Raw genomic sequence first — 27203 nt, forward strand, 5'->3', positions numbered from 1 at the left:
GATACCATTTGTCAAATTAGCAACTGGATACCGAAATTGAGTTTTAATTTTGGTAACTGGTTACCATTTTACTATTACAATTTTCAGCAATTGAACACCAAACTTTTGAGCAATTTTCAGCAACTAGATACCATTTGTCAAATTAGCAACTGGATACCGAAATTGAGTTTTAATTTCGGTAACTGGTTACCATTTTACTATTACAATTTTCAGCAATTGAACACCAAACTTTTGAGCAATTTTCCCAAATTAGGGAGACCGAAATTGAGTTTTAGTAACTTGTTACCGTTTTACAAATACAATTTTCAGCAACTGAACACCAAAATTTTGAGAAATTTTTAACAACTAGATACCATTTATCAAATTAGCAACTGGATACCGAAATTGAGTTTTAATTTCGGTAACTAGTTACCACTTTACTTACAAGTTTCAGCAACAAGATACCAACATTTTTCAGCAACTAAATACCAACATTTTGAGTAATTGTCAGCAACTAAATACCACTTTACTAAGCTTTGAACAGTAAATACAATGTCTTAAATTTATAATCCCATATGGTGCGGTGGTGCCTTTGCAAGTCATAGTTGCAATCTTACAGATAGTGCAAAACTCAGAGTAGCATTTTGGCACATAAATAAACAGAGTTATATACATAGATCTCAAGCTTAAAACCTCCAAACACAACAATATAAAATTAAATTACCAGGAAACAACCCCACCATCCAAAAACCCAAAACTAGATCCATATTCCATACTCAAGAATCTTTGTTTTTTTTCTACCATTTAAAATTATCATAATCAACAACTTCTGAATACGTAACAGATCTAGAATGCTGAACAATTGATCTACCAATAGAATTAATCCATTCTTCTTTCTCCTTCTCAGAATCAACAATAAAATACATAGTCTCAGCATTAGTATGACAACTCAAAAGCAATAAGAGATTCTCTGGTGATTACCTGAAAAAAAAATAAACATAGGTACAAGTAAGTTGCCATACAAAAAAACAGCACCGGGTAGTTTGTTTTTGAGTCTAAAACACAAAATCATATAATATTTAATAATAAATCATATAATTGAATCTGATCACAGATAAATGAACAAATAGTTGCAAATAGACTTCAAAACTAGCCTTCATTAGCCTCCAAGTCTTTAGTTTGAGCTTTACCTTTTCTTTTTTTATTCGCTTCGACCTCCTCCATTTCCTTAGACTGATCACCATCACTTTCATTTTCACCATCATTGTCGACATCTTCTTCTATACCCTCACCATCGACAACTTCTTCTATACCCTCACCATCTTCTTCCATACCCTCACCATAATTATTGTCACCACTACCATCCCTAGCCGCAAGATGAGAACTATTACCACCATCTACATTTTCAGTCTCCTTGACATCCATACAAATTTCACTATTTTCCGCTTCGACCTCGTCACAATGTGTTTTTTCAAAATCCATTGCTACTTTTTTGTTCTTCCTTCGGTTTGAAGCAGTCGGGGGCTTTCTTTTATTTTTTAAAAGCTCATCATTACTAACCAATTTTAATTTCATCTGATCATTATCCTGTCTGCTGGTTATCTTTGTCCTTGCCATTGCTACTAATTCTATAAAATAGCACTAAAAATTAGCAGCATGTTAAAAAAACTATTCATATGACTTCAAAAGTCAGAACCACATTTCCACACATTGAGATTAACATAAGCGCTCTTCTGCAAAATCGTAATTTAGCAGGACCAAATACAAAATTTAGCTCACACTATTAGTGGACTAAGAAGAAATGTACATACCTTGACAGAGTTCCCTTTTCCTCGACAAATAACTTCCCTGAAACGAAATGAAACAAGTGAGTGATCAAACACCCAAAAAAACAAGAATTGCAAAAAAAAAACAAAGTACTCTTGTTTCAGTACTTCTTACAACAAGTTAAAATAGTGAGCACCAACTCAAATTTTGAAATGTACGAGACTAACATATAGAAATGTATCCATCCCTCCTTTTCTTTTGTCTATAATTAGCCAAGTCAAAATGTATCCAGCATATAGAAATGAAAAACATATGAGAATGCACAAGCAATTAATTGTGCAAAGTTAGGATTCACGCAGAAACAAGTTAAACAACTGAAACCCTAAATTCCAAACCATTAATCAAGTTAATTAATTTTTTTTTTTTTTATATCAAGTTCGAAATTTTAATGGGAATGAAGTTCGAACCATTAGCAAACAAATTACTTGAGAAGACGGGTTTGGTGATTGGTGATGCGAAAGAGAAGAAAGTAACGCCTTTTTTTGAGAGAGAGATGTTACCTGTTTGCGAGTTTGTTTGCGAGTTACGACTGCTTTTTTTTTTCTTCGCGTTGCTCTAGATGAGTTACAACTGTTGGTAACCGAGGAAAGAAGTCGCCCAGTTACAAGGAGCGTGCCCTCTAATTTTTTAGTGAACCGGATATATTTTCTGGTAACAGGAACCGGTTCCGAGTTGGAGAGTGTCCTCTTAGGAACCGGGGCTTGTATTTAACAGGACCATAAATAAATAAGCTGAAGCCAGCTTAGTGAAACTCGGCTCAATTTGCTCAAATTCCACCCTGCATATGCATATGCATATGCACAATAGTCCATAGGAGAACACAACATGTGAGACTTCAGTACTATCAAAGTATAAAGTATCAATCAACAACAAAACATATTACCTTCTGCCACATATATACATTAGGGCGCATGTCTATGCACTAATTATTGATACTTCTTTTGAGTACACCTTTTTTTTCGATAATCTTTTGAGTACACATCTTAACAACGTAAGAGAAAAGATAGCATCGTTAGGTTACAAAAAAAAAAGGTTATCGAAAAAAAAGAAAGAGAAAAAGATCGCATAACATCTTAAAAACTAGAAAAGAACAATTGGATTGTTGATTTTATCTGTGAACCACAATAAGACCAATAGAAGTCTTGCCTATGTTTTCTTTGCTCATTCACTTAGCTTGTGACATCTTTGATGTATCACGTACAAGAAAGACACCTAGGTGATATCAGTGTTTTTAAATTGATTAACATAAGATGACATACAAAATTTTGTAATTGAGGCAGAAAAGGTTAGCATGGATAATTGGATAGCCAGATTTTCATGTATAATAATTACTAACTAAAAGCTTAAGGAAACAAAATTATAGACGTCAGAAAGTCGAAAAGTGACCACAAATACCCAATCCATAGTCTGCGTCTCGATATCCAGGCCCATATTTGCTACTATACATGCCAGCATGACGCAACAGAACGTAGATAAGCTGGGTGAATGTCAGTATTATTACGAGTACTGATGCCCATCAGAACAGTTGCCTGACCACCTACGAAGTCCTTGTTGGCCTACGCTGTTCTAGTTTGAATTTTTATACAAATGATATTTTGCTTGGAAACCAAGTATAGCCATAAGTATAGTTAGAAGCAACTCCAACAAACAACATTGCGTTATACAAAATATACTACAGGATCAGATTGTCATTTATGGACACTCATGTCATACAAACCAAAGCCCAGCTCCCAACTCTCTAAAATTCAATCGAAGAAGATAACAACAAGGGCCTAAAGCCACCAGCAATCCAGTTATCCCTTCAGAGCATAACTACAAAACTAAAACAATAAGTACAAAAATAAAATAAAAATTAGAGATGGTATTTACCCTTCTTCAGTTTATTGCTTTGAGAATAACGGACATTCTCTGACAAAGTGTCCTTCCTCTCCACAGTAAGAGCAGCGACCACCGCCACTTCCTTTGAACCTTCCACCACCACCAGAAATTCCATTGTAAGAGTCCCTTTCAGAATGGCATGCGCCCACCACGGTTGCAATCCATTTCCCATTGCCTACTTTCACCACCGAAATTCTCATTGTAATCCCTTTCTGAATGCCTGTAAGGCTGTAACTTTCCAAATGCCTGAGTTGACCATTGTTTCCATTGTAACAGTCCCTTACCCAACACCTGTGCTCACCATGGTTGCAATCCCATTTTGAATTTCTGCTGTCAATATGGTTGTAACCCCTTTCCGAATACCCGTACTCACCATTCCAGTTTCTATATATTGGTATAATCAGACCAGTTTCCATTGGTAGAATCCCATTTCGAATGCCTGAGCTTACCACGGTTGTAAGATGCACCCCAATTTCCATCTCCACCACCACTTCCCTGATAATAACAGTCCTGCGCTGAATGCCCTGTCTCTACGCAATTATAACATTCACAAGAACCAACTCTGCCACCACAACTGTTATCTTCACCACCTCCTACACCTCCTCTCCCACTGAAACTTCCGTCATTGTTGTCTCTTCTAGTTGTTCCCCTAGCACAGGATCCACGGTTAGTATAACCACCACCAACACCTTGATCTAGAACCCTCACATTGACGGCCTTGTTCCTCCCATGCTTGCACGTTTCAATTTGAAATTCCACATCTTCACCCTGATTGAGACTTATGTATCCCTCAGATTGGACTGATAATTTATCGACAAACAGGTCTTCACCTCCAATGGCAGGAGTGATGAATCCACAACCCTTCTGCCTGTCTAACCACTTCACAGTTCCAGTCAACCTCTCTTCCCACACCGTAGGACGATCTAGAACCAAAGACTTTAAACTTGACGATACCTCCCTTTCCTCGTTAGAGAAAGTGATAGGAGTGTTTGACCAGGAGCTTGAGTTTAATGAAATGTTGGCACTATTCAGAGGTTGCGAATGACTAAGTGTTTCATGCTGGGGTGGTGCCACTGAAGGAGGTCGCGAACGAGTAGGCGTTTGATGCTGGGGTGGTGCTACCGAGGGAGGTTGCGAATGAGTGAGTGTTTGGTGCTGGGGTGGTGCCACTGAAGGAGGTTGCAAACGAGTGAGTGTTTGATGCTGGGATGGTGCCACTGAGGGAGAACAAGTGAGCGTGCGATGGTGGGCTGGTGCTACTAAGGGAGGTTGCGAACGAGTGAACATTTGATGCTGGGGTGGTTCCACTAAGGGAGCAGTCTCATGGTGCTCTGATGCTGCTAATTGTGCCATTTTCCAGTGTTTGAAACAGTTTCTCATTAGTTTCTAAGAAAGCGCAGACTCATCTTAGAAAGGATCATCCTAAGATTGTTAAGGACATCATGATTGGGAAGTAGGATTACTATCTCTACTTTCTTAGGTTCGAATGTAGCATGGTCAATGTGTTATCTTAAGTATGTTAGGCTTGAAGCCTATAGTTATTGTTGTGTCTTTGTGTTTCTCCTTTTAATGATCTACTCTGAGGGAGGCTTTGTAATTAAGGTTTAACTATTTGCAATATAACAGATGGGGTCTGCCTTACCCCAGCTTAATTCTTTTTTTAAAAAAAAAAAAAACACTGATATATGAATATATCACATATATTGCATGCAAGTATCAATCGAAGGGGAAAAAAATCAGGCATAAACATGAGGAGTCGCTAATTATGGAGAGACAGAAAAATTCTAATAATTCACACGTGTGTGAAACAAACATTTAAAACAACAACTTCTACAAGCGACATTTTGAGAAACGGTTGGTGCACTGCGACCAACTTCTACAAGCGACATTTTGAGAAACGGTTGGTGCACTGCGACCAACATTCTCACTGTGCGACACAAGCATCAGCCTAACACAAATAATAGGAAATTAATATCTTGGTATGTGATCCTGAGACCTTGAATGAAAATTATTCAGCCTCTCACCTTCCTCCCATTATTGATGGTAAAGGTGGACTAGGGCATTTAGTGTGAAAGGAAGAACAATCGAACTTGAAAAACAAGCATCACAAAAGAAGATCGACTTTACAGGGGTTTATGAAGTTAAATACTGGTAAGATGCGCATATACTGATCCCCTGTGAAAGAATTGAAGGAAAAGAACTTTGTAGCACATATGCATGGTTGAAAGATAGGAAAACGAACAAGAACATCCAATCAACTCACCTGAACAAGAGATCGAACGTACTACTACAAATGCATCCAAATATTTACCAAGACCAAATCTATAAGGATGAAACAAACAAAGATCCTTGATTAACTATGGAAATTCTAATGACTACTCGGATCAGGCAGACAGAAGGTTGAGATACAAAAGAAACAATATCGAAGGAGCAAGATGCTTACAGGGATCAGGCAGAGAGGGTAGACATCGGATTAGAAGTTAGAATGTCTATCTTTCTAGGTCTGATACCTGTTTAGGCTTGTAACAGTAGTTGAATCCATCTCTATAGGACGTTGGGCTTGGCTCTGTAATTTTAGTTCTAGTGTTGTGCCTGTTGGGATTTTTGCCTAATGGGAGGCAACACATAGCATGTCTTTTGGGGTGCTAAGCATAGTCCCTAAACTCTTTGTATTTTTCTTTTAATCTTTTTAATATAAAATCCCTACTTGCGTGCAAAAAAAAAATATAAGGACGAACAAGAACAGGTACAACGTGCACAGAGCATGTGACGAAGCGAAAGCGAATTAAAAGTAAGAAGGTATGTAAAAGACTTTGATAAATTGATAATAATGAATGAATTATGTTTACATCCTACGATGTTCTTATATAGACTAGTACATTACTAATTCTAGTCTGGAAATAATTCTAAATACAATATAATTCTAAAACAGACTAATAGATAATAAGAAACCAATCCTAATTAGAAATATATTACTGTCCTGCATCAGTATGACATGTGAACTCACAAGTAACATGATTTTCACTAAGAAGACAGAATAAATTTTAATGGCTCCTCTCATGGTAGGGCTTCCATTAAAACACTAAATCCCTTACTTAGATAAGAAACAAGGTCTATGAAACACACAATCTTACACTACATCTCCAAAACAAAAGGCTCAACCTTTGCTAAACTAAAGGTCACAACCCCAATCCCCATTGTATTATATTCTAATACTGCAGCACCTAACTGGTAGTAGAGATTATCCAGGTGAATAAGGTTATAAGGTCGGCTGTACACGGTACATTGGACTCAAAGCAACTATAGGAGGATCAGTGCCTAGAAAGTGGTAAAAAGATTCAACAATTGAGCATCCCTCTTTAGACCAAATTAAAACTTGCTCTATCCCCATGGACTTGAAAGTTTCCAGTACTAATCAAGCAAGGATAGAACCAACTCGGATGCGACAAGTAGTTATGGGATCTAACGAACTAATTCCCTTTTCTGTAGAGAATACTTAATCACTTCATCATTCTCGGCACACATTCAGTTGCCTAATTGGACTGTATCATCCCCAAAAACACAGAACAAATATATAGAAAGAGGCTAAAGTGGCTTAATGTGTTGATAACCAGTTTGAAACTTGAAACACAAGTAAATTAATTTTAACAAAATTCACTCTTAGCTTAAAAAAAAAGAGGTGGGGGATGTTCAAAACACAGAGCCAGAGATAATGTAGTATACCTGTCCCTTCTCCGCGACGATTACCAACTCATCAGACCAAGTTCCTGTACCATTCACAACTTTAACTGCCTTATTTGGGTCACCATTCAAAATCACACAATCATCATCATCATTCTCAAGACCTTTCCCTATACAACTCTCCTTCTCCTTCTTCTCCTGTATTGCACTACTCAAAACCTCCATGTTATCGTCCGATACTTTGTCCATTATAGTGAGTAGTGATTCGTCCATTGTTGATTGGGGCTCAAGTTATAAGATTTTAAATTGGGCTTCATGGGTTGGGCTTGGGCCTTTTTTTGGGCATTGTTGCATTTGAATAAAAGGATGAGTAATGTAGTTTGCATATGCGATCCCAATTAATAGGTTGTTATCATTGTTTAAATCATCTAATTGTTCAGTTAGCATGTTCACAAATCTTTTAGTAGAGATTGTATTAACTGGGCTAATTCGACAATCCTTGCCTTCGATTTTTCTGTTGACATTCTTCAAGTAGTTCATGCGTTCATCATTGGCCTACACAATTAAACTCGCCATCAAATGAATTATATATCTACAATGTCTGTCCAATATTCGGACAAGTTTAGCCATTGAAAAACCACATATCGACCCACTTCTTTGAATGTTAAGTACTGAAATAACAATCAAATGCATTGAATTTTTTTGTTTTGGAAAATTCATTATATACGCAAAGCGTATTTAGAATAAGAGGTGTTGGTGCTATCAGATGTCCATTGAAACAAAACATTTCTCAAACACGAGAACACATGTGATTCTCAGTAGACCTTCCGGCAGTACGATGCTTGTTATTAATGTGAACCTCTTTCATTCAAGCCACCCACATTCTTGTACCATCCCAAATTTCAAACTAATGGGGCCAGTCTAAACTAGTTTCTAGACCATACCTACCCAAGGATCATTCCTTTTCCTCCCAAAATAAACCAGCAATTTAGAGTTTAAACTTTTAACCAAGGAGATCTAAAAGATGAAAATATAGTTTCCTTCAAAACTGATCTGAATTTGAATCCTCAAATGGAAGAGGCACGGTTAATTATTTTTTGTACCATCCCAAATTTTAATCTTTTTTAATATCCCTTTAAAAATTATTATCTCAAAAAAGGTGATGTCAACATATTTCATCACATTTTACCCGTATTATCTCAAAAAAAGGTAACCAGACACTCCAGAAACATTGTACAGAACAGGGGTAGCTTCATCTCGAAAGATGGATCCTTCAGAATAAAATGAATTGCTATTGTCATACTTTCAAAATGTCATCTCTTCTACTCTGACGAGAAAAAATAATAGTAGTATAATCTATGTCAGATAGACACCATATTTCAAAAATAATCTGTGTCGGATACGTATCCACATGTCCGTGTCGGACACATATTATGTGTGATATACCTAAACTTTTTATATTTTGCCGTGTAAAACACCCCGCATCCATGTCAAATACAAACACACGTGTCCGTGTCAATGTAACTTGGAGTATAATGCAGGAAAGTTAATAGCCCAATAACACAAAACATTGAATTATTTGATATGAACAAGATCTCTGTTTTCGATTATCTAACAAATCAACCCAGTTTTCCTTCATTGTAATACAACAACATGACTTGATTGCATAATCAACACCATTCATCATAAATAAACAGGTACAGTTAGTCAAAACAACAATACCTCCCTCCATATACAAGCATCGGAAAGAAGCATGTGATTCTGATGACATATTATTGGCCAATGAAGAGATCAAAACACATTCGCAGTCACGTAATACCACGTATTTATTTGCTTCAGCAGCAAAAAGGAACTCCATAAAAGTAAAATGTGAGGCCAAATTGATAAACTGAGGTACCCTATCCACGTTTGTGCCAAAGCTTGATGAAGTTATTATCTTGATTTCCCCGCAGTCTTGCGAAACATATTTCTGCATCCTCAGTTTCATACTTCATAGTAAGTATCTCGTTAAACTTCTGCAAAATTGAAGAGGTAACACCGTAACAACATCGTGACACCTCTAGTTTTCATCTACAACTTTTCCAAAAAGTGCTGATCTTCAGGCTGGCAAACGAAACTTGTTAATAATCGTAAGGTAATAACTCCACGATTGGTTCTTATTTGTAATAGAACCCTGTCCAAAGGGGTGTTGCTCAATGTATTTCTGAACATTTTCGGCTATTGCTAGACCTTCCAGGTACATCCGAAGATCACCTCCAGCCGCTGTTAGCAAACACAAGGTGAAAAGATGAAAAACAACGAGAAAATTAAAGGGGGAGGGAAAGGGCATAACGAAAACAAATACAAAATATTTAAGAACACCTTTACCAGAATTCAACCTTCAGGGGACTAAACAAGTAACAATTTGAAACAGTAAATAAATAACTGGGTATCAAATTTTTTTTAAAGGAACAATTTTTGTACTAATATATAAAATAGAAGTACATGGTACAGGTTGGGCTTACAGTCCACTGAAACCCAGTGGCACTATAAGAAGTTAACCAATCTGAAATGACTGGGTATCACTCTATCTAACCAGTCCACCAAATACATCATTGAATGGTGATTAATCCATTGGGATAAAAAATCAAGGCTGATTTCCTTACTCTTTACCATTTCGTTCCACAAACAAAGGAGATGCACCAAGTGGCCTTAACTTTCCCTTAAAATAATCATAAAAAATGACCTTACTCCTTGAAACATATGATTTGAAAATCATGTTGGAAGAAGTCTTACCTAATGAATTATCATTGGAATTCTGAAATTTATATGAAACAGGAAAGATTGCAGTGTGTGGCTGAAAATGGAACAACAAAAGAAGAGCTTAGGACCTTAGAACAATCTACAAAACCAAATCCGTACAACTCAAAGAGATAGAGTAAAAAACGAAAACAATAAGAAGGAAACTGAACAATAGTTTTTTTACGGACTCACTGGATTAAGCAACGCTTTATAAGGAGAATCATCCAGTAAAAGTGTGTTTGATTCGTTATACTCGCCCTTCTCCCATGGAAGAGAAGGCACATGCTTATCCCACAGTTTTCTCAGCTCCTTTAATACCAAAGGTTTATGTCTGTCCGCAAGAGTGTAAAACCCTGTTGTAGTGCAGTGGGATTGATCCTGTGAAGACAAATAAACCCGACATTAAAAACAACCCAAAACATTTGCACCCATCCAAAAGATGAACGTAAACTGTAAGCTTAGCTCCAGAACTGCTCCTGCATCCTTGCAGATAAGAGCAAATGTAAGAGTAGGGCCCGAATTGGGATCGCACAGCTTTTATCATTTTTATTGTTTTTACCAACAACTTAACAAGAATAGGTCAAAAACAACTTAGTAGTGGTAAGGATATGTATAATTTACTGCCTCTACCATCCGTTGACTCATACCCTAGCTTTGCACCCTAGAAGACTGGAGAAAAAAGAAAGAACCGAACCAACAAAGAAAGAAATACCAAATAACTGTATAGAGGTCTTCACAGGATGAAATTTGAAAGTAGCTTTGCTCCGAGAAAACAATAATGTGTATAACACTTACCCAACAAAACAGCAGTTCATGTCTAAAATCAGCCATGATATAATCAACAACAGTGTCCACATTTCTCCTGCAAACAAAATAGAAAAGATCAATGCATCACCAACAAAACAGATCACGTGAAATATCAATTGATCAAAATCATATGTTCAACCAGGAAAACCTCAAAATGCGTTGTATAGCATAGCAAGTGGCACTGTGGCAGTACAGCAATTACCAGCTATAGTGGTAAAACTCTTTTGGTAGTTGCCACAGACCTGGGAATCAGTACTAACACTTAAGCTGGCGGTTGTGTTTGTGTGTGTACGTTTCTGTGTATGGTGCTGGTGGAAACTGGGAACAGAATAGTTGTTCATGCTTCATGTCACCCATGATAAATCGACTGGACGGCAGGAAGAGTCCATGACTCCATGTCCATGCCTATCAGTCGTTCCAATATAAAGTCACTCTATCCACAGTCCTCATATCATACATCACCAGTAAAAACTAATCATGTGAATGCATTGAATAAAACATTTAGTCAACCCGGAAAGAAAATGAAACAAACAAAAAAATCAAATCAAATGTTTATGCCTGTTTGGGTAGTGGTAGGTAAGTTGGCACAGAGGTGGAGGCTTAACAAGAGGAGGGGGGGGGGCTTACAAGGTGCATACCTAGTTCTTGATGACCAAACGCCAACCCTGAATCTCTGAAAACAGAACTTCAGGAAATCATCACAGAATGGCCTCTTTAAAACTGCAAAATAGCAACAATTACAGTTAGACTGAGCCGCTGTGGTAAAAACAGGGATTCCATGTTCAACATCAACTCTTACGTGCTTTTTTTGCAACCCTCTTGTCAGCTTGGTATCCATGAGGAAGACTGGAAACAATATCGACGAGAAGACCATTCAGATCGAGAATAAGAAGTTTTCTCCTAACATGAGGTGCTCTTTCTGGAACAGAATTCTCTAACTCAAGTTGCTTTGTATTTGTTATAATTGAAACACCAATACAACCACTTTCCAACAGATTTTTGTTTTCTTGATCAGCACACCTCTTCCTCTTTTTCCCACTCACACACACTTCTTCATGTTTGTCTGCTGATTGTGATGCAGCCTCTACACATTTATTGACTGGAACAACTATATTATGGACCTTACATGAAGTGGCATCGTCCACCTTATGGTTGACATATGAAGCAGTTCCAGTAGTTAGTGAAGCACTAGGATTATTCCTGTCAGATGCATCCAACTTTTTTTCCATCAAATCTTGGTCCGAATGATTCTTTTCTAAAATGCTAGGCAGCTTATTCATCCCACTCTCCAATGGACTATTATTTCCTTGATCATTACGCCTCTTGCTGGTCTTCCTTCTCATCCCCTTTTGCTGAACCGTACACTCTTCTACGTTTTCTGCTGTTTGCAACGAAGCCTCTGAGCTTTTATTGACTACAGCCTCCTGATTCTGGACTTTGTCTAATTCATTACCATCCACCTTATGATCCAACTTGTCCTCTACCAAATCTTCCACCAAATGATTCTTTTCCAAACAGCCAGACAACTTGTTCCTCCCACTCTCCAATGGATCTTCATTTCCTTGATCAGTACAACTCTTGCTGGTCCTCTTTCTCTTCTTTTGCTGTTCTTCTGTTTGCAACAAAGCCTCCGAGCTTCTATCGGCTGTAACCTCCTGATTCTGGACTTTGTCTAATCCATTACCACCCACCTTAGTGGTAAACTCAGTAACAGTTTCTGCAATTGGCAAAGAAGTATAACTTTTTCTATCAGACAATTTGCACTTCCCTTCCTTTGGATTTTGCTCCATATTTGTGTTGTCTTGATCAGCACCCTTTTTCCCCTTACTCTTCCTCTTTCGTACTGCTGTTTGGGACACATCCTCTAAGCTTCTATCGACTATAACCTCCTGATTCTGGACTTTGTCTAATTCATTACCATCCACCTTATGATCCAACTTGTCCTCCACCAAATGATTCTTTTCCAAACAGCTAGACAACTTGTTCCTCCCACTCTCTAATGGATCTTCATTTCCTTTATCAGTACAACTCTTGCTGGTCCTCTTTCTCTTCTTCTTTTGCTGTTCTTCTGTTTGCAACAAAGCCTCCAAGCTTCTATCAGCTGTAACCTCCTGATTCTGGACTTTGTCTAATCCATTACCGCCCACCTTAGCGGTAAACTCAGCAACAGTTTCTGCAATTGGCAAAGAAGTATAACTTTTTCTATCAGACAATTTGCACTTCCCTTCCTTTGGATTTTGCTCCATATTTGTGTTGTCTTGATCGGCACCCTTTTCCTACTCTTTACTCTTCCTCTTCAGACTGCTGTTTGGGACACATCCTCTAAGCTTCTATCGACTGTAACCGCCTGATTCTGGACTTTGTCTAATTCATTACCATCCACCTTATGATCCAACTTGTCCTCTACCAAATCTTCCACCAAATGATTCTTTTCCAAACAGCTAGACAACTTGTTCCTCCCACTCTCCAATGGATCTTCATTTCCTTTATCAGTACAACTCTTGCTGATCCTCTTTCTCTTCTTCTTTTGCTGCTCTTCTGTTTGCAACAAAGGCTCCAAGCTTCTATCAGCTGTAACCTCCTGATTCTGGACTTTGTCTAATCCCTTACTGCCCACCTTAGCGGTAAACTCAGCAACAGTTTCTGCAATTGGCAAAGAAGTATAACTTTTTCTATCAGACAATTTGCACTTCCCTTCCTTTGGATTTTGCTCCATATTTGTGTTGTCTTGATCGGCACCCTTTTTCCCCTTACTCTTCCTCTGTCGTACTGCTGTTTGGGACACATCCTCTAAGCTTCTATCGACTGTAACCTCCTGATTCTGGACTTTGTCTAATTCATTACCATCCACCTTATGATCCAACTTGTCCTCTACCAAATCTTCCACCAAATGATTCTTTTCCAAACAGCTAGACAACTTGTTCCTCCCACTCTCCAATGGATCTTCATTTCCTTTATCAGTACAACTCTTGCTGATCCTCTTTCTCTTCTTCTTTTGCTGCTCTTCTGTTTGCAACAAAGCCTCCAAGCTTCTATCAGCTGTAACCTCCTGATTCTGGACTTTGTCTAATCCCTTACTGCCCACCTTAGCGGTAAACTCAGCAACAGTTTCTGCAATTGGCAAAGAAGTATAACTTTTTCTATCAGACAATTTGCACTTCCCTTCCTTTGGATTTTGCTCCATATTTGTGTTGTCTTGATCGGCACCCTTTTTCCCCTTACTCTTCCTCTGTCGTACTGCTGTTTGGGACACATCCTCTAAGCTTCTATCGACTGTAACCTCCTGATTCTGGACTTTGTCTAATTCATTACCATCCACCTTATGATCCAACTTGTCCTCTACCAAATCTTCCACCAAATGATTCTTTTCCAAACAGCTAGACAACTTGTTCCTCCCACTCTCCAATGGATCTTCATTTCCTTTATCAGTACAACTCTTGCTGGTCCTCTTTCTCTTCTTCTTTTGCTGTTCTTCTGTTTGCAACAAAACCTCCGAGCTTCTATCAGCTGTAACCTCCTGATTCTGGACTTTGTCTAATCCATTACCACCCACCTTAGTGGTAAACTCAGTAACAGTTTCTGCAATTGGTGAAGAAGTATAACTTTTTCTATCAGACGATTTGCACTTCCCTTCCTTGGGATTTTGCTCCATAGTTATGTTGTCTTGATCAGCACCCTTTTTCCCCTTACTCTTCCTCTTTCGTACTGCTGTTTGGGACACATCCTCTAAGCTTCTATCGACTCTAACCTCCTGATTCTGGACTTTGTCTACCCCATTACCACCCACCTTATGGGTAAACTCAGCAACAGTTTCTGCAATTGGCGAAGAAGAACAAGTTTTCCCAGCAGACGATTTGCACTTCCCTTCCTTGGGATTTTGCTCCATATTTGTGTTGTCTTGATCAGCACCCTTTTTCCCCTTACTCTTCCTCCTTCGTACTGCTCTTTGGGACACATCCTCTAAGCTTCTATCGACAGTAACCTCCTGATTCTGGACTTTGTCTACCCCATTACCACCCACCTTATGGTTAAACTCAGCAACAATTTCTGTACTTGGTGAAGAAGTACAAGTTTTCCCATCAGACGATTTGCACTTCCCCTCCTTGGGATTTTGGTCCACATTTGTGTTGCTTTGATCAGCACACTTTTTCCCCTTCCTCTTCCTCTGTACAGTTGTTTGCGATAAGCTTTTATCGACTGAAACCTCCTGATTCTGGACTCTGTATAATCCATTACCACCCACCTTATGGTTAACCCCAGGAACCAATTCAGTATTTGGCAAAGTAGTACAAACTTTCCCCTCAGACAACTTGCATTCCCCTTCCTCCACATTTAGGTTCACATTTGTGTTTTTTGTTGCCTTTTCCTCTGTGGCTGAACAGTAAACACTTGAGCCTCTACATTTTTATTGACTGTAAGATATATATTTTGGATCCTACTCGAAACATTCCTGTCAAACTGATCCAACTTGTTTTCAATCAAATTTTGATGTTGATTTGGTGTTTGGGATACGGCCTCTAATGCCAATACAACGTTAGAGTTTCTCTTAACTGATGCAGACAACCTCTGATCTTTTGATAATGCCAGTTTATTTTTGGAAACCTTTCTCTTCCTCCTGCTCTTACTAGGACTCACTACTACCGCACCCTCCATCCCTCTTCAAGTATAAATCTATAATAGTGTGTTGAAGTGAAAACAAATAACTTAAACACCAAGCAAAGTCAAATAAACATGACCCATCTATAATAACAAATCAATTGAGTTTAATTCGAACGACTGATAAATTAGGGTTTTGTGTTTTGGCGTCTGAAAAGTCAAGGATTTAAATATATTAATAATTGAGTAAGGACTTGTTTGGTTGGTTCAGATTTCCGAGGTTTTGCTTTTTTTTTCTACTTGGGAAAATAAAACGGCGGAGTCTAGATTTGTGGAACACGTGTCGTATATATGACGATTTCTTTTCCCAATTTCATTTCTCATTCTCATAGTTTTCAACTTTTAATAAAATACAAAATTTTATTTTATGACAATAGATTATCCATTCAAGAAATTGGGCTATCGAGCCTGGTTTTAAAAAAAAAACAACTTAAAAGCTGAACCAATAATTTTTTTGGGTTTTAATACCCCTAATTTCTTTTCATCGGCGGCATAAGTATTGTTTTATAGAAAATCATTAGAATTTAGGCTTTTGACTCGAGACTGCTAACCACCTGTGATTTTTTGAGATAATTTCTTTACTTTTTCGCCCTTGCAAAATAACTACTTATCAGATAAATAATAATCGCCCTTAATTTATTTTTTGTTCTTCTTTTACATAACTTTTTTAAGTTTATGCAATTATCACTATTTTAATCTCCTCTCAATTTAATCTCTTCTTAAAAGCGCATGATGCTAATCCATAAGCCAAAACAATTCTTGATCATCTAATGAACAAGACACTGTTTGGAGAGCAATAAACAAATCTCCTGCAGTAGAGGCAACAGTGAAACCCACAATGATATTTCAGATCCTAATTTTTCTTTGGGTTCACATCAGCAAGTTCGGGCTCGCTGATACAGATTTAATGGTTTGTAGGAGCGATCGAGAATTATGAATGGGAAAGCATTGTTTGAAAAACTATATTTGTGTGTGTGAGTTTATTACCCTTTGTTTGGGCATAGAATTATACGGAGTTAGAAAATGTGAATTTATTTTGACAAAGTTGTGGGAGTGTGTAATTTTTTAGGGAAGGTGTAGGAGAACACCTTACTTTTACCTGGTTGATGTTGAACAATTTCGGTTTGTGATTATCAATGATATTAATGGTGTATTATTTTCTTTTACTTGACTGTACTTCTTCCTCAACACCTCGTATATCTGATGTTTGCCATGTTAGTTTTGGTGCACATGACTCTCCCCTTATTTTATAGGTTTGTAAATCCCCCATCTTAAATCTTAAAATCAGTGGTTTTGAATTGTATGGATACACTTGCAGATTCTATGAAAAACATTTTACTGAATGCACATCACGTTATAAACTTATACATTTTAAAATGCATACACACTATGAATTTTAAAATGCATTTGATTATTTATTTTGTGGGTTTGATTAACTACTATTAAATGCAACGGGTTGGTTTAGGGTTTAATGTTTAGAAATGTAGGATATAGGGGTTAGGTTTAGGGTCTAGTTTATAGGGGTTAGGGTTTAGTATTTTAAGATTTAGGGTTTAGGCTTAGGGTCTAGTTTATAAATATTTTGAGTTTAGTGTCTAGTGGTTTGGGGTTTAGACTTAATGACTAGTGTCTCCACAAAATATTGGAGACATAATATTTTTAGTTTTTTCATTATATGCATTTTTAAATGTAAAGGCAGGTGGTTATAAGTGAAATTTTTGTGTGAAATTCAAATTTTTGTTTTGCATCTCACTACGTTACTGGGTAGATAGTCGGTTATGCTTGTTTCCAAGTGAGGATATTTTTGTCTATTCCTGGTAAAGTTGGGTAACAGGTGGTCAGTTCCATATTCTGGTCAAATTGGAGTATTAAATTCTAAAAAAATTTAAGAGGAGTCTTAGGACTACTAAATATTCTTAACTAACCTCTCTAGCCTAATTTTCTGATTATCCAATAGGCTTCCATACACACGCCTAATATCGTTAGACAATGTTACTAAATATTTATTTAATTAGTGGGAGGGGTTCTAGGGACATATTTTATCTTGACATGGAAACAAACTCAAAATCGTTAGGGCATTTATAAGTTTCGGATTATGCTAATATTTTATAAATATGATTTTCTAACTATTCTAAACATTGTCACAAATAATCAAAAAAAAAATTAAAAATTTAAACTTGCCAAATATAGTATCAAAAATGGTGAAAATGAACGGTCTACAATTAGCCAAATTTTGTAAATTGTTAACTATATTTGGCAAGTTTGGATTTTTTTTATTTTTTTGATTATTTGTGACAATGTTTAGAATAGTTAGGAGATCATATCTACAAAAAATTAGTCTAATCCGAAACTTATAAATGTCCTAACGATTTTGAGTTTGTTTACGTGTTAAGATAAAATATGTCTCTAGAACCCTCCCTTAATTAATTTACAAATACGGGCCTACTAAAGAATGAAGTTTGTGTTTTTGTGGGCTAGTGTACGGGGTTTATTGGTCGAGGTGATGATGTTGGCTCACTTAAGGACAATCACTATGCAATTCTTTGATCTCACAATGAGTTTATAATTATTATGGTTTGGTATCATCATTTTCTGGAGTGGCTCAAGATAATTGGGCGCCTAAGCAAAGTTTGAATAGGGGACCTTCTATGATTAATATATACTAATAAAAATTGTTACATTTTTTTTATATTTTTTTCTCACAACATCTTATTAATTTGTTTATGTTATTTCATATGATCCCAGCTTTTTATTTTTTTATTTCTTGAATAGTCTTTGCATAAACTTGAAACTTCAATTGATTTATTTAACAAAGAATTGCAAATAGAGAGGGAGAATGCAAAATAATTCTACCCAAATAAAACAAATATAGAAAGAATGAGAGATTATAGGGAAAACCCATAGAAGGCAAAAAAATTATATAAGTAAAATTGAATTGTTGGTGTTATACTTATTTGTTATGGGGTGATAAAGAACTTTAATTAGTTATGGAGGTGTGCTACTTTTTGTTGGCGAATGAGGAACCGAAATAGTTTAAGTGTTTAACACTACTTTAACAAATAAAAATTGTTCAATCTTTTTTATTTTTTTCTCACAATATCTTATTGATTTATTTACGTTATTTCATATGATCATAGCTTTTTCTTTTTTCTTTCTTAAATAGTCTTCGCACAAATTTGAAACTTCAATAGATTTATTTAACAAATAATTGCAAATAGAGAGAGAATGCAGAATAATTTTACACCAAATAAAACAAATATAGAAAGAAAGAAAGAGAGATTATAGGGAAAAACCATAGAAGGCAAAAAAATGATATAGGTAAGATTGAATTGTTGGTGTTATACTTGATTATATATTTATTATGGGGTTGAAGAACTTTAATTAGTTATGGAGATGTGCTATTTTTTGTTGGAGAAGGCGAGGGAACCGAAGGAATTTAAGTGTTTAACACTATTTTAACAAATAAAAATTGTTACATCTTTTTTTTTTTCTCACAACATGTTATTGATTTGTTTACGTTATTTCATATGATCCCAATTTTTTATTTTTTCTTTCTGGAATAGTTTTCACACAAACTTAAAACTTCAATAGATTTATTTAACAAAGAACTGCGAATAAAGAGAGAGAGAATGCAGAATAATTCTACACCAAATAAAACAAATATAGAAAGAGAGAGAGCAAGATTATAGGGAAAAACCATATAGAAGGCAAAAAAAATTATATAGGCAAGAATGAATTGTTGACGTTATACTTGATTATTTGTTATGAGGTGATAAATAATTTTAGTTAGTTATGGAGGTGTACTATTTTTTGTTGGAGAAGGCCAGAGAACTGAAAGAGTTTATGTGTTTAACACTACTTTAACGTGATTTTATAGTTTCTAACTTGACAATGTAAAAACGTTTATCCAATTGTTAAAAATAAATAAAAAGCAATAGTGGGTTTTTGTTTTAACTTTTTTCTTAAAAACCTTTATCTTAAAAATAAATGAAAAGCAAGAGTGGGTTTTTGTTTTAACTTTTTTGGATTTTTGGATTATAGGGGGTTCGGAGGCGGAGGCCTACTTTGCTATATGGTTGAGCCGCCCTGATCATTTTGACATGGAGAATTGAAGATTTCATTGAACGGACTTGAATAGAAACAAGTTTTTTTTTGGCTATGAATAAAAACAAGAATTAACTTGGCCATTTAAAGTTCCCAAGTCCAAAATGAACCAACAACTACTTTCACCAAAGCGTCTAAATTAGATTTGATCCAACTGTTGGAGCCACTTACTAAGCCCTTCCTATTCCAATACAAGTCCTGCCCTTTTAGACTTTTAGTTCAGTGAGTTGGTATCCTTATACTTTTGGAGTTTAAAGTGAAGTTTAACTACTTTTGCAACTTACATAATAACATTATTCAAGAAATGCTTTAGTTTTAGCGTGAAAACCAACAAAGCACCACTGATACGTAACTTTCCTTAGCACTTCAAACAATTATGAGCACAAATAATGGATATTGTCAACAATTTTCAAGTGTGAACTACAATAATAATCTACAACCCCTCCAACAATCTGGTTGCTCCGTCTTGCAGCAGCTTCCATGCTGCATTAATATGTCTCTCTTCTGTCAATGGAGCACCAACCACAAAACGTAGAATATACTTTCCCTGATAGAACCTGCATAAAATGCCATACTCAAGTAAGAGAACTCATAAGGCGAACTAAGTAACTTTAACCTGAACTGTAACTGTTAATGTGTGTATGAAGGATGGCACAGCTAGCTGTAGATCTTGCTGTATACTTAGCTAGCTGTATATCTCAAGTAGATACTCTATAGTTGGATGTAAATCTTGTGTAGATATTTACTCTCTCCATACTTTGTATTGCATATATTTGAGAAAGATCTTCCTAAACTGGATGAAGACTTTCCATCTACTGTAACCGTTTGTCTATAATACAATCAAAAGAGTCTCTCCAATTCATCGGAGGTAGACATCAAAATACTCTTAGTCCTAATTTTACAGTAACCTACTTGTGGCATTCTAAAAAACGTACAAGGTTGTGATGAACTTACTGTATGTGATATAAAGATTTTCCCAGTTGAATTGACAGCATCCAACAAGTTGTGGTTCAGTTTATTGCAGCATTCCTCATCAATATTAGGGGGCAGAAGGCGGAAACAAACAAGTGAAAATGTACGAGGTGTCATAATCTGCAAGTATGAAAAGATATTTGAAACTGTTAAAATGGTCACCAAACAATGTACAATGTAAACCCCAAAAGTACTCTTTATTATGAGCTTAAACAATTAAATTGCATGAGCTCATATAAAATATGAAACTACACACTTCAGACCAGGGAAAACTAACAAATCATAGTTTAAAAACAACATGCACCTAGAACAGAAGGTGATCCAATGATAGGACATGAAACAGTGTACTAATGACAAAATTTGAATCTATGTAGGCATACTCGATCAAATTTCACAATGTTTAGTGCATCTTCACTTCCACAGGCCGGAATGAGATCATTATATATACAACTCTAAACACTAACCGTTTTACTTTCATGATGGTAGGTGCCAATCTTTTTGAATCACTTATATCTGTACACTCGGCTGAAACTTAGTGCTCATGATTCATGTTAGACCTTATCCTGTAGTTGATTTGTATTGGAATCAAAACATCATTGGCAGCACTTCCGGAAACAGGTTATCTTCAAACCAACAAAGCAGATACTCCGGTTTTCGAAAACAAATCTTATTTTCAGAGAAAATATTGACACTTCTAGGAGATTCAGTTAAAGCATTCGAAGTCTAAGATGGATTAGGTGCACCAAATGAACAAATTACGATACAAATACTGGTTGATATGAAATTCTGCTGGAAATGCAATATATAGAGTTAAACATAAAATTTTAATATCAAGACTATTATTACCTCAAACCTTGAATCAAGAGAGACAAGTTCTTCGAAATGCTTAGCCAGTTTAATATGATGTCTTATGTAACACTGTAAATTCTCCAAACCATATAACCGCAAGACCATCCACAGTTTCAGTGATCTGCAATACAACTGTGAATTAGATATGTGCTTGTATGATTACACGGCCCTAACAGAGAAGTTGGAATAGCAATTTCGAGGAGTGCGAAGAATGAGTAGTTCAAAGACAAAACGACAAAGACAGAATCCTCTGAAGAACTCTTTCTAGAGTTGCTCCTTATGGTGGTTCTAAATTTCCAAAAAGGACTATTTCTACCATTATAGAAAAAAAATCCAAAGAGTAAAATAAGTGAATCATGAACAGGTCACACATCCAAGTCATATTTTCACCTGAATCGACGTCCAAGAGGAATTTGCCAGTCTTTGTAATCAACAACCATGTTTCCTTGTGAAGCCTTGAAGTATCAAAATATACGTTTATTAATATGTCGAATCAAAACTTAACTAACAAGTCACAACTCAGTTAAAGGTCAACATTATTGAGACAAGGATATCGTAAAATGGCAGAACATAATTCTACACTTATAAGAAATTTATCACATTGCCATTAGAAAATATGTGCCAGGCTGCAGAAACTCTTTACCTAGTATTTGTAAAAGAAATGTGCTACTCTGGATATGAACCAACAACTATATTTTCCATTATTATTGAGGAGCCTTCTGTTGTAGACTTAATGTGCATTCAATTCCATTAAAGAAACAATGAATAGTGCAAAATCTACTCAGTGTATCTTCATCATAATTGGGAATTCACCAAGTCCTTCTCTAAAAGAAATGTGCTACTCTGGATATGAACCAACAACTATATTTTCCATACTTGACAGGGCAGAGGTACTTGCTAGAGAAGCTCCACTGCTTGGTTCAGAAAGCAATAACGTAGATTCAAGAAGTGATGAGAACAAGAACAGTCCCAACTTGTCTCAAGAGAACATGACATGAAGACTGTATACCTATGCTAAACTTTATCGTGAAGGGCAATGTTGAATGTACATATACTTTCGCATTTCCAAACTCATCTCTTCTTTATTCTACACCAACATTCTTACATTAGAATCTTTTCTAGTTACTAGTTTTAGCCTTCCCCAATCTTCTTCATTCACATCCCATTATCTTATATATTGGAATCTCTCCCTAGTACCAAACTAAGGCAATCACAGAAATTCATGGCAATTTTTCAGTTACAATGCATGGTGAAACTTGACTTCTTTGAACAATTAATTTTTCCACACCAATTGGCAACAACTCCACAAAAAGTACCCAAAAATGAGTACGGTATGGGATGAAGTTTACCTTGTTTTTCAAATACTCAGGATTTGTAGAAAGGGATTGAATCAGAGCATTGCGGTCCTGTAACGAAGAAAATAACTTATAGGTTATTATGAACTAAAACTATACACAGGGATTTTTCAAAAGCAAATGAAATTGCATTTGTTTTTCTGAAAATGACCTGTTTGCTATGGGTAAAGTTGACACCACAGAAAATAACATGAATCTTATTTTACTTGTCATTCCTCAAATATAATACTCTACACAAACGAATCGGAGGACGAAATTGGCGCCACAGAATATGATTCAAATGACTCTCTCTCTCTCTCTCAAAAAAAAAAAAAAAAACAAAAAACAACCCACCGTGTTCAACAGGTTTCAAATGCATAAAGTCACATACCTGAACCCAGAGAACCGAACAATCAAAATTTGTAAGGAACCATTTATGTGCATTCATATTGAACGAGTCTGCTTCCTCCACACCATCAATGTAGTGACGATATTCCGGACATATGCAAGCACTTCCAGCATACGCAGCATCAATGTGAAACCACATATCATTACCCTATCACAATACAAGTAGTGTTGTTAAACAGAAAACATTAACAAAGTTGGGATGGGAATGCTTCTATCAAAACCATATGCAGAGATACTCTAAAGTAGAATCATTATAAGTAAAAATCCAGGAGAACATAAGGTCTAAGCTGATGGACGAGGCTCCCGCCATAGCGGGGTCTGATGTACTCAGCCTTACCAGTTACCCACAGGAGGCCACTTCCTTGATTTGAACCCCCATGACCTCCAGGTCATGATGGAACCTTACCATTGTCCCAATCCCCAAACGTGAAATCCAACAAACTGTAGAAGGAACAACTTCTATAGGAAAATTTGAGTATTGAAGATTTAGTAAGATTTAAGAACAGTAGAAAGTCTTGGGCTCTTGGCTTTTGCACTTGCAGGCCCATTTTTTTCTTTTTGTTCTCTAGTACTGAAATCATAGCACAGGGAATAAACTTAGAGTTTTGTCATCCTTGTGATTATGCAGCTTTTTTAGAGAAAACCTTAAAACTCAATCCTAAAAAGCTAGATCTTTCAACAGGAAACATGATCAGTTAAGGTGCCAACATCAAGACTCATTATTGTATTGATGTTAAATTATGCTATTATACAAATGCAGGACTACTTTACATTTTCTGTAGTTGATCTTGGTGTTACATCTCACATAATTTATCTTTTTATGTTACCTTAACTGTCTTTCCCAATTCCAACAACGGATCCACAGCTGTTGAAGACGTTGTGCCAACCTGAAATAACAAATTTTCAATCTGTAAGTCTCAAGTTCCAACTATGGATATTGAATAACTAGGCATTTTTTTCTAACCTCAAAAAGAAAATGAATACCATCTAACTTGAATATAGATCATAAACCTCTAGCGGTCTTTACTCCCTCAAAACAGCCACCATATTAGTGTTTGAAATGTGTCCCCATTTTCTAAAAACACTGATACTAGAGTTGCTTATCTGATTGATATCTCGTTGAGAATAATAAGAGAAGCAAATACCACATACTAATACAGTGATGCAAACTAAGATGGTTTCAAATGAGTATTATGACTATTGTCCATTAGAGGCAAAGTCGTAAATTGTTTTGAGACTGGGATAAAGAACTGCCACTCACTAAATCGCTGAACCTCTAAATCAATAGATTTAGTTTATAAAAATAATTAAAAGCGGGAAACAAAGAGAGATGGAGAAAAGTAAGCTTATGAATTCTAGGCACATATTGCTCATAGAGACTAGCATATGCACTGCTTCTGTTGACAAAAGTTACTCAATATGATGACATAATCGCACCAAAACTTTGATAGTTTTCAAGTGATATCTTGATGTGCTAACATCTAAATCTGTTAACATTGACATCAAAATCTCCATTTCATCGGCAACGTACCACCTCCTTTAGACCTACATGCATGCTCACTAACAGAAGCCAATAAAGAACATGGAGGCACGAATGATGCCAAGAAACATTTTCTACAAATATCAGAACAAGTTAGGGAGAGGATGTGATGAAACTTTTAGCTAAGAAATTAATAAAATGAAATAAGTTCTGGTCTTACAGTAGCAGATAGAAAAAAAGGTATTAATCCCGCAGCAATATCTTTGGAGATGGCTTTGCGAAGTATGTCCGGAGAAAGGGCATAGTTGGTAGAGGCGTTCGTTTCAAGAAATCTACAATTCTCTGCATGAATTCCTCCAATCTGTCATCATAAAACCACCTCACCACTTAATAATTTACATATATTTGACTGACAGTCACTCCTTTTTTATGAAAAATATACAACCTTAAAACTCCTAAGTTCATAAACTCATGAACAGTTGCATCCTTACTTAGTACTTAAAGATTAGAACTGTATTACCAAAAGAACTCCCAATGTGAATCCATTCAAAGTGGATCCATTGCAGTCATTTTTATTTTATTTCTTCTGCTGTGTGTTTATTAATACCTGGCAGGCCTTTTGTAAAGAAGCATGTGCTTGGTTAGATGCATATGCCACAAGCTTCCCAAGGGAGTTCTTCCCAAACCTCTTTAAGAACTTATCACGAGCAGCCAATAATACGACAAGAACCGCTTCACTTGCTGTACCCTGAATTACACCACCACCTTGCCCTGCAAACAACCACGAAAAATCTTACAATGAAAGACCAACTGTGGCGAGTGACAGAACCATCAAAAGTCCTTCCAAGAAAAATTTAATACCAGAGGAGGAAGGAAGACAAGGGAAAAAAGAGTAGTATGACTTTGGAAAGCGAATGAAACAGAGTCATTGCCTATAGGAGACATGTGAATGCTCAACTTTGGACCATGAACATGGAAAAGATAAAGTTTATATTCCACATATTAAGATAAAATAACTTCAATAAGCCCTTTCTTACTATGTGAAAAGAAAGCTTCAGGAAGCTTAAGCATTTTGGCAAGCCAATCTAACACAATCACTTCCAGTTCTGTTGCAGCAGGAGAAGTCACCCAACTGAAACCCACAATATTGAGGCCAGCACTCAGCATTTCTCCTAAGAATCCGGCGGTACTGGAATTAGAAGGAAAATATGCAAAATAATCTGGGCTTTGCCAATGGGTTACCCCTGGTATTATTTTCGCCTGAATATCTGCAGACAAAACCAGTTGTAACCATCAATGGAAAGAGCATGAAAGTAACCAGGAGCCTAAAGAATATGTTAAATTTCTCAACTCTTTGGCAAAACACAAAACTTATAAACGACTGAACAACATATAAAATATTTATATTATGTTTATTAGAGTGAGAAAAGAGAATGAGGAACTTTACCATCAAGGACATCTTGAAACTGTTCAGGATGATTTGGTGCAGAATCTGGTAAAAGCTTGCGTAAGTACCCAGGCTGCAAAGACCATAAACGTAAAGTACTTCAAACACCATGAAATCACAAACGAGGTAAGACTAGCATTTTCTTCGAGAAGATTAAATAATAATAATAATAAAATAAATAAATAGAGGGCCGTAACAGTGTTAGTTTCTCATACAACTAGTGTGAAACAACCTTGGAATCATGAAAAGAAGAAAAATTTAACGGAAACGTTAATAAAGTGAGGGTGCATGAGTTACCTCAACTTGACTAAGAACGGGAAAGCTTTCGATATTTTTGTAGTAATCAGCAATGAAATCAACCATTTTATGAGCATTCTCTCTTAGTTGTTCAGCATCCATTGGCTTCAATACATTCTCTTTCTCCCTACCATATAGACACACAGCAAACATCAATACATGCAACAGTACAATATTACATAGAAAAAAGGAAAATGTATAGAAATTCTTACATGTTTGAGAATGGATGAGAACAAGTGCTGTGATGAATTTGAAGTTTTGCTTCACTTTTTTTGGTAAACTCTGAATGTTTTATAACAAGAAACTAGAAAAGTACACGTTCACTTTTTCAGAAAAGTGTTTTGTTATACGTGTTTTTCAGTTGGTGGGAGCCGTTTAATTAGTTTGAGTGCTTTCATCGTTGGGAATGAAATGAAATTTTACTTCCAGCCAATCAAATCTTGTCTTCTGTGATTGCCATGTACTTGGGTTAGTACCTTTGCACGTGTTGCACGTGGTCCAATGCAGGATATTCTCTTGTTTCTTGTTTCTTGTTTCTTGTTGTGGAATAAACGAATAATATGATATTGGACTCTGGAGCTTCCCTGCAAACCTGAACTGTCACATTAAGGAGCAACCACTCAAACTAGTGAGTGGTTTTGTGACTAAAGTACATAGAGTCCCTCCATTTAAGAAAACAGAAAACACGGTTTTTTGTGGAGAC

General features: G+C 36.3%; 4 protein-coding genes across 5 annotated transcripts; all 4 read right to left on the reverse strand.

The window, feature by feature from the left end:
• Positions 1–505: 505 nt before the first annotated feature.
• On the reverse strand, positions 506–2518 carry LOC147506411 (uncharacterized). The gene is made up of 4 exons (XM_086604254.1): positions 2307–2518; positions 1791–1827; positions 1170–1607; positions 506–960 (listed from the first exon to the last, which is right to left on the reverse strand). Exons 3-4 carry the CDS (start codon positions 1594–1596, stop codon positions 929–931), a joined length of 459 nt encoding a protein of 152 aa, XP_086460380.1. The 5' UTR covers positions 1597–1607; positions 1791–1827; positions 2307–2518; the 3' UTR covers positions 506–928.
• A 987-nt stretch (positions 2519–3505) lies between these two features.
• LOC147506412 (uncharacterized) lies at positions 3506–5299 on the reverse strand. Its single transcript, XM_086604255.1, has one exon. The coding sequence runs from the start codon at positions 5062–5064 to the stop codon at positions 4069–4071; it is 996 nt and encodes a 331-aa protein (XP_086460381.1). The 5' UTR covers positions 5065–5299; the 3' UTR covers positions 3506–4068.
• A 3616-nt stretch (positions 5300–8915) lies between these two features.
• On the reverse strand, positions 8916–13199 carry LOC147506413 (uncharacterized). Of its 2 annotated transcripts, XM_086558574.1 has the most exons (6): positions 11753–13199; positions 11592–11673; positions 10942–11008; positions 10339–10524; positions 10141–10201; positions 8916–9627 (listed from the first exon to the last, which is right to left on the reverse strand). In XM_086558574.1, the coding sequence occupies exons 1-6, from the start codon at positions 13197–13199 to the stop codon at positions 9464–9466; spliced, it is 2007 nt and encodes a 668-aa protein (XP_086414700.1). In that variant the 3' UTR covers positions 8916–9463. The 2 variants fall into 2 exon arrangements, with proteins under 2 accessions (XP_086414700.1, XP_086414701.1); XM_086558575.1 differs by lacking the exon at positions 10141–10201.
• A 6856-nt stretch (positions 13200–20055) lies between these two features.
• AAS (Pyridoxal phosphate (PLP)-dependent transferases superfamily protein) lies at positions 20056–26851 on the reverse strand. The gene is made up of 13 exons (XM_086605766.1): positions 26713–26851; positions 26501–26627; positions 26204–26276; positions 25794–26024; positions 25364–25527; positions 24977–25117; positions 24104–24163; positions 23260–23424; positions 22884–22940; positions 21925–21989; positions 21532–21655; positions 20562–20805; positions 20056–20301 (listed from the first exon to the last, which is right to left on the reverse strand). Coding segments are annotated over exons 1-13 (1608 nt in total). The 5' UTR covers positions 26715–26851; the 3' UTR covers positions 20056–20146.
• Positions 26852–27203: the final 352 nt, after the last annotated feature.

This window comes from Coptis chinensis, chromosome 4 (genome assembly GCF_015680905.1).
Source record: "Coptis chinensis isolate HL-2020 chromosome 4, ASM1568090v1, whole genome shotgun sequence".
Lineage (NCBI taxonomy): Eukaryota > Viridiplantae > Streptophyta > Magnoliopsida > Ranunculales > Ranunculaceae > Coptis > Coptis chinensis.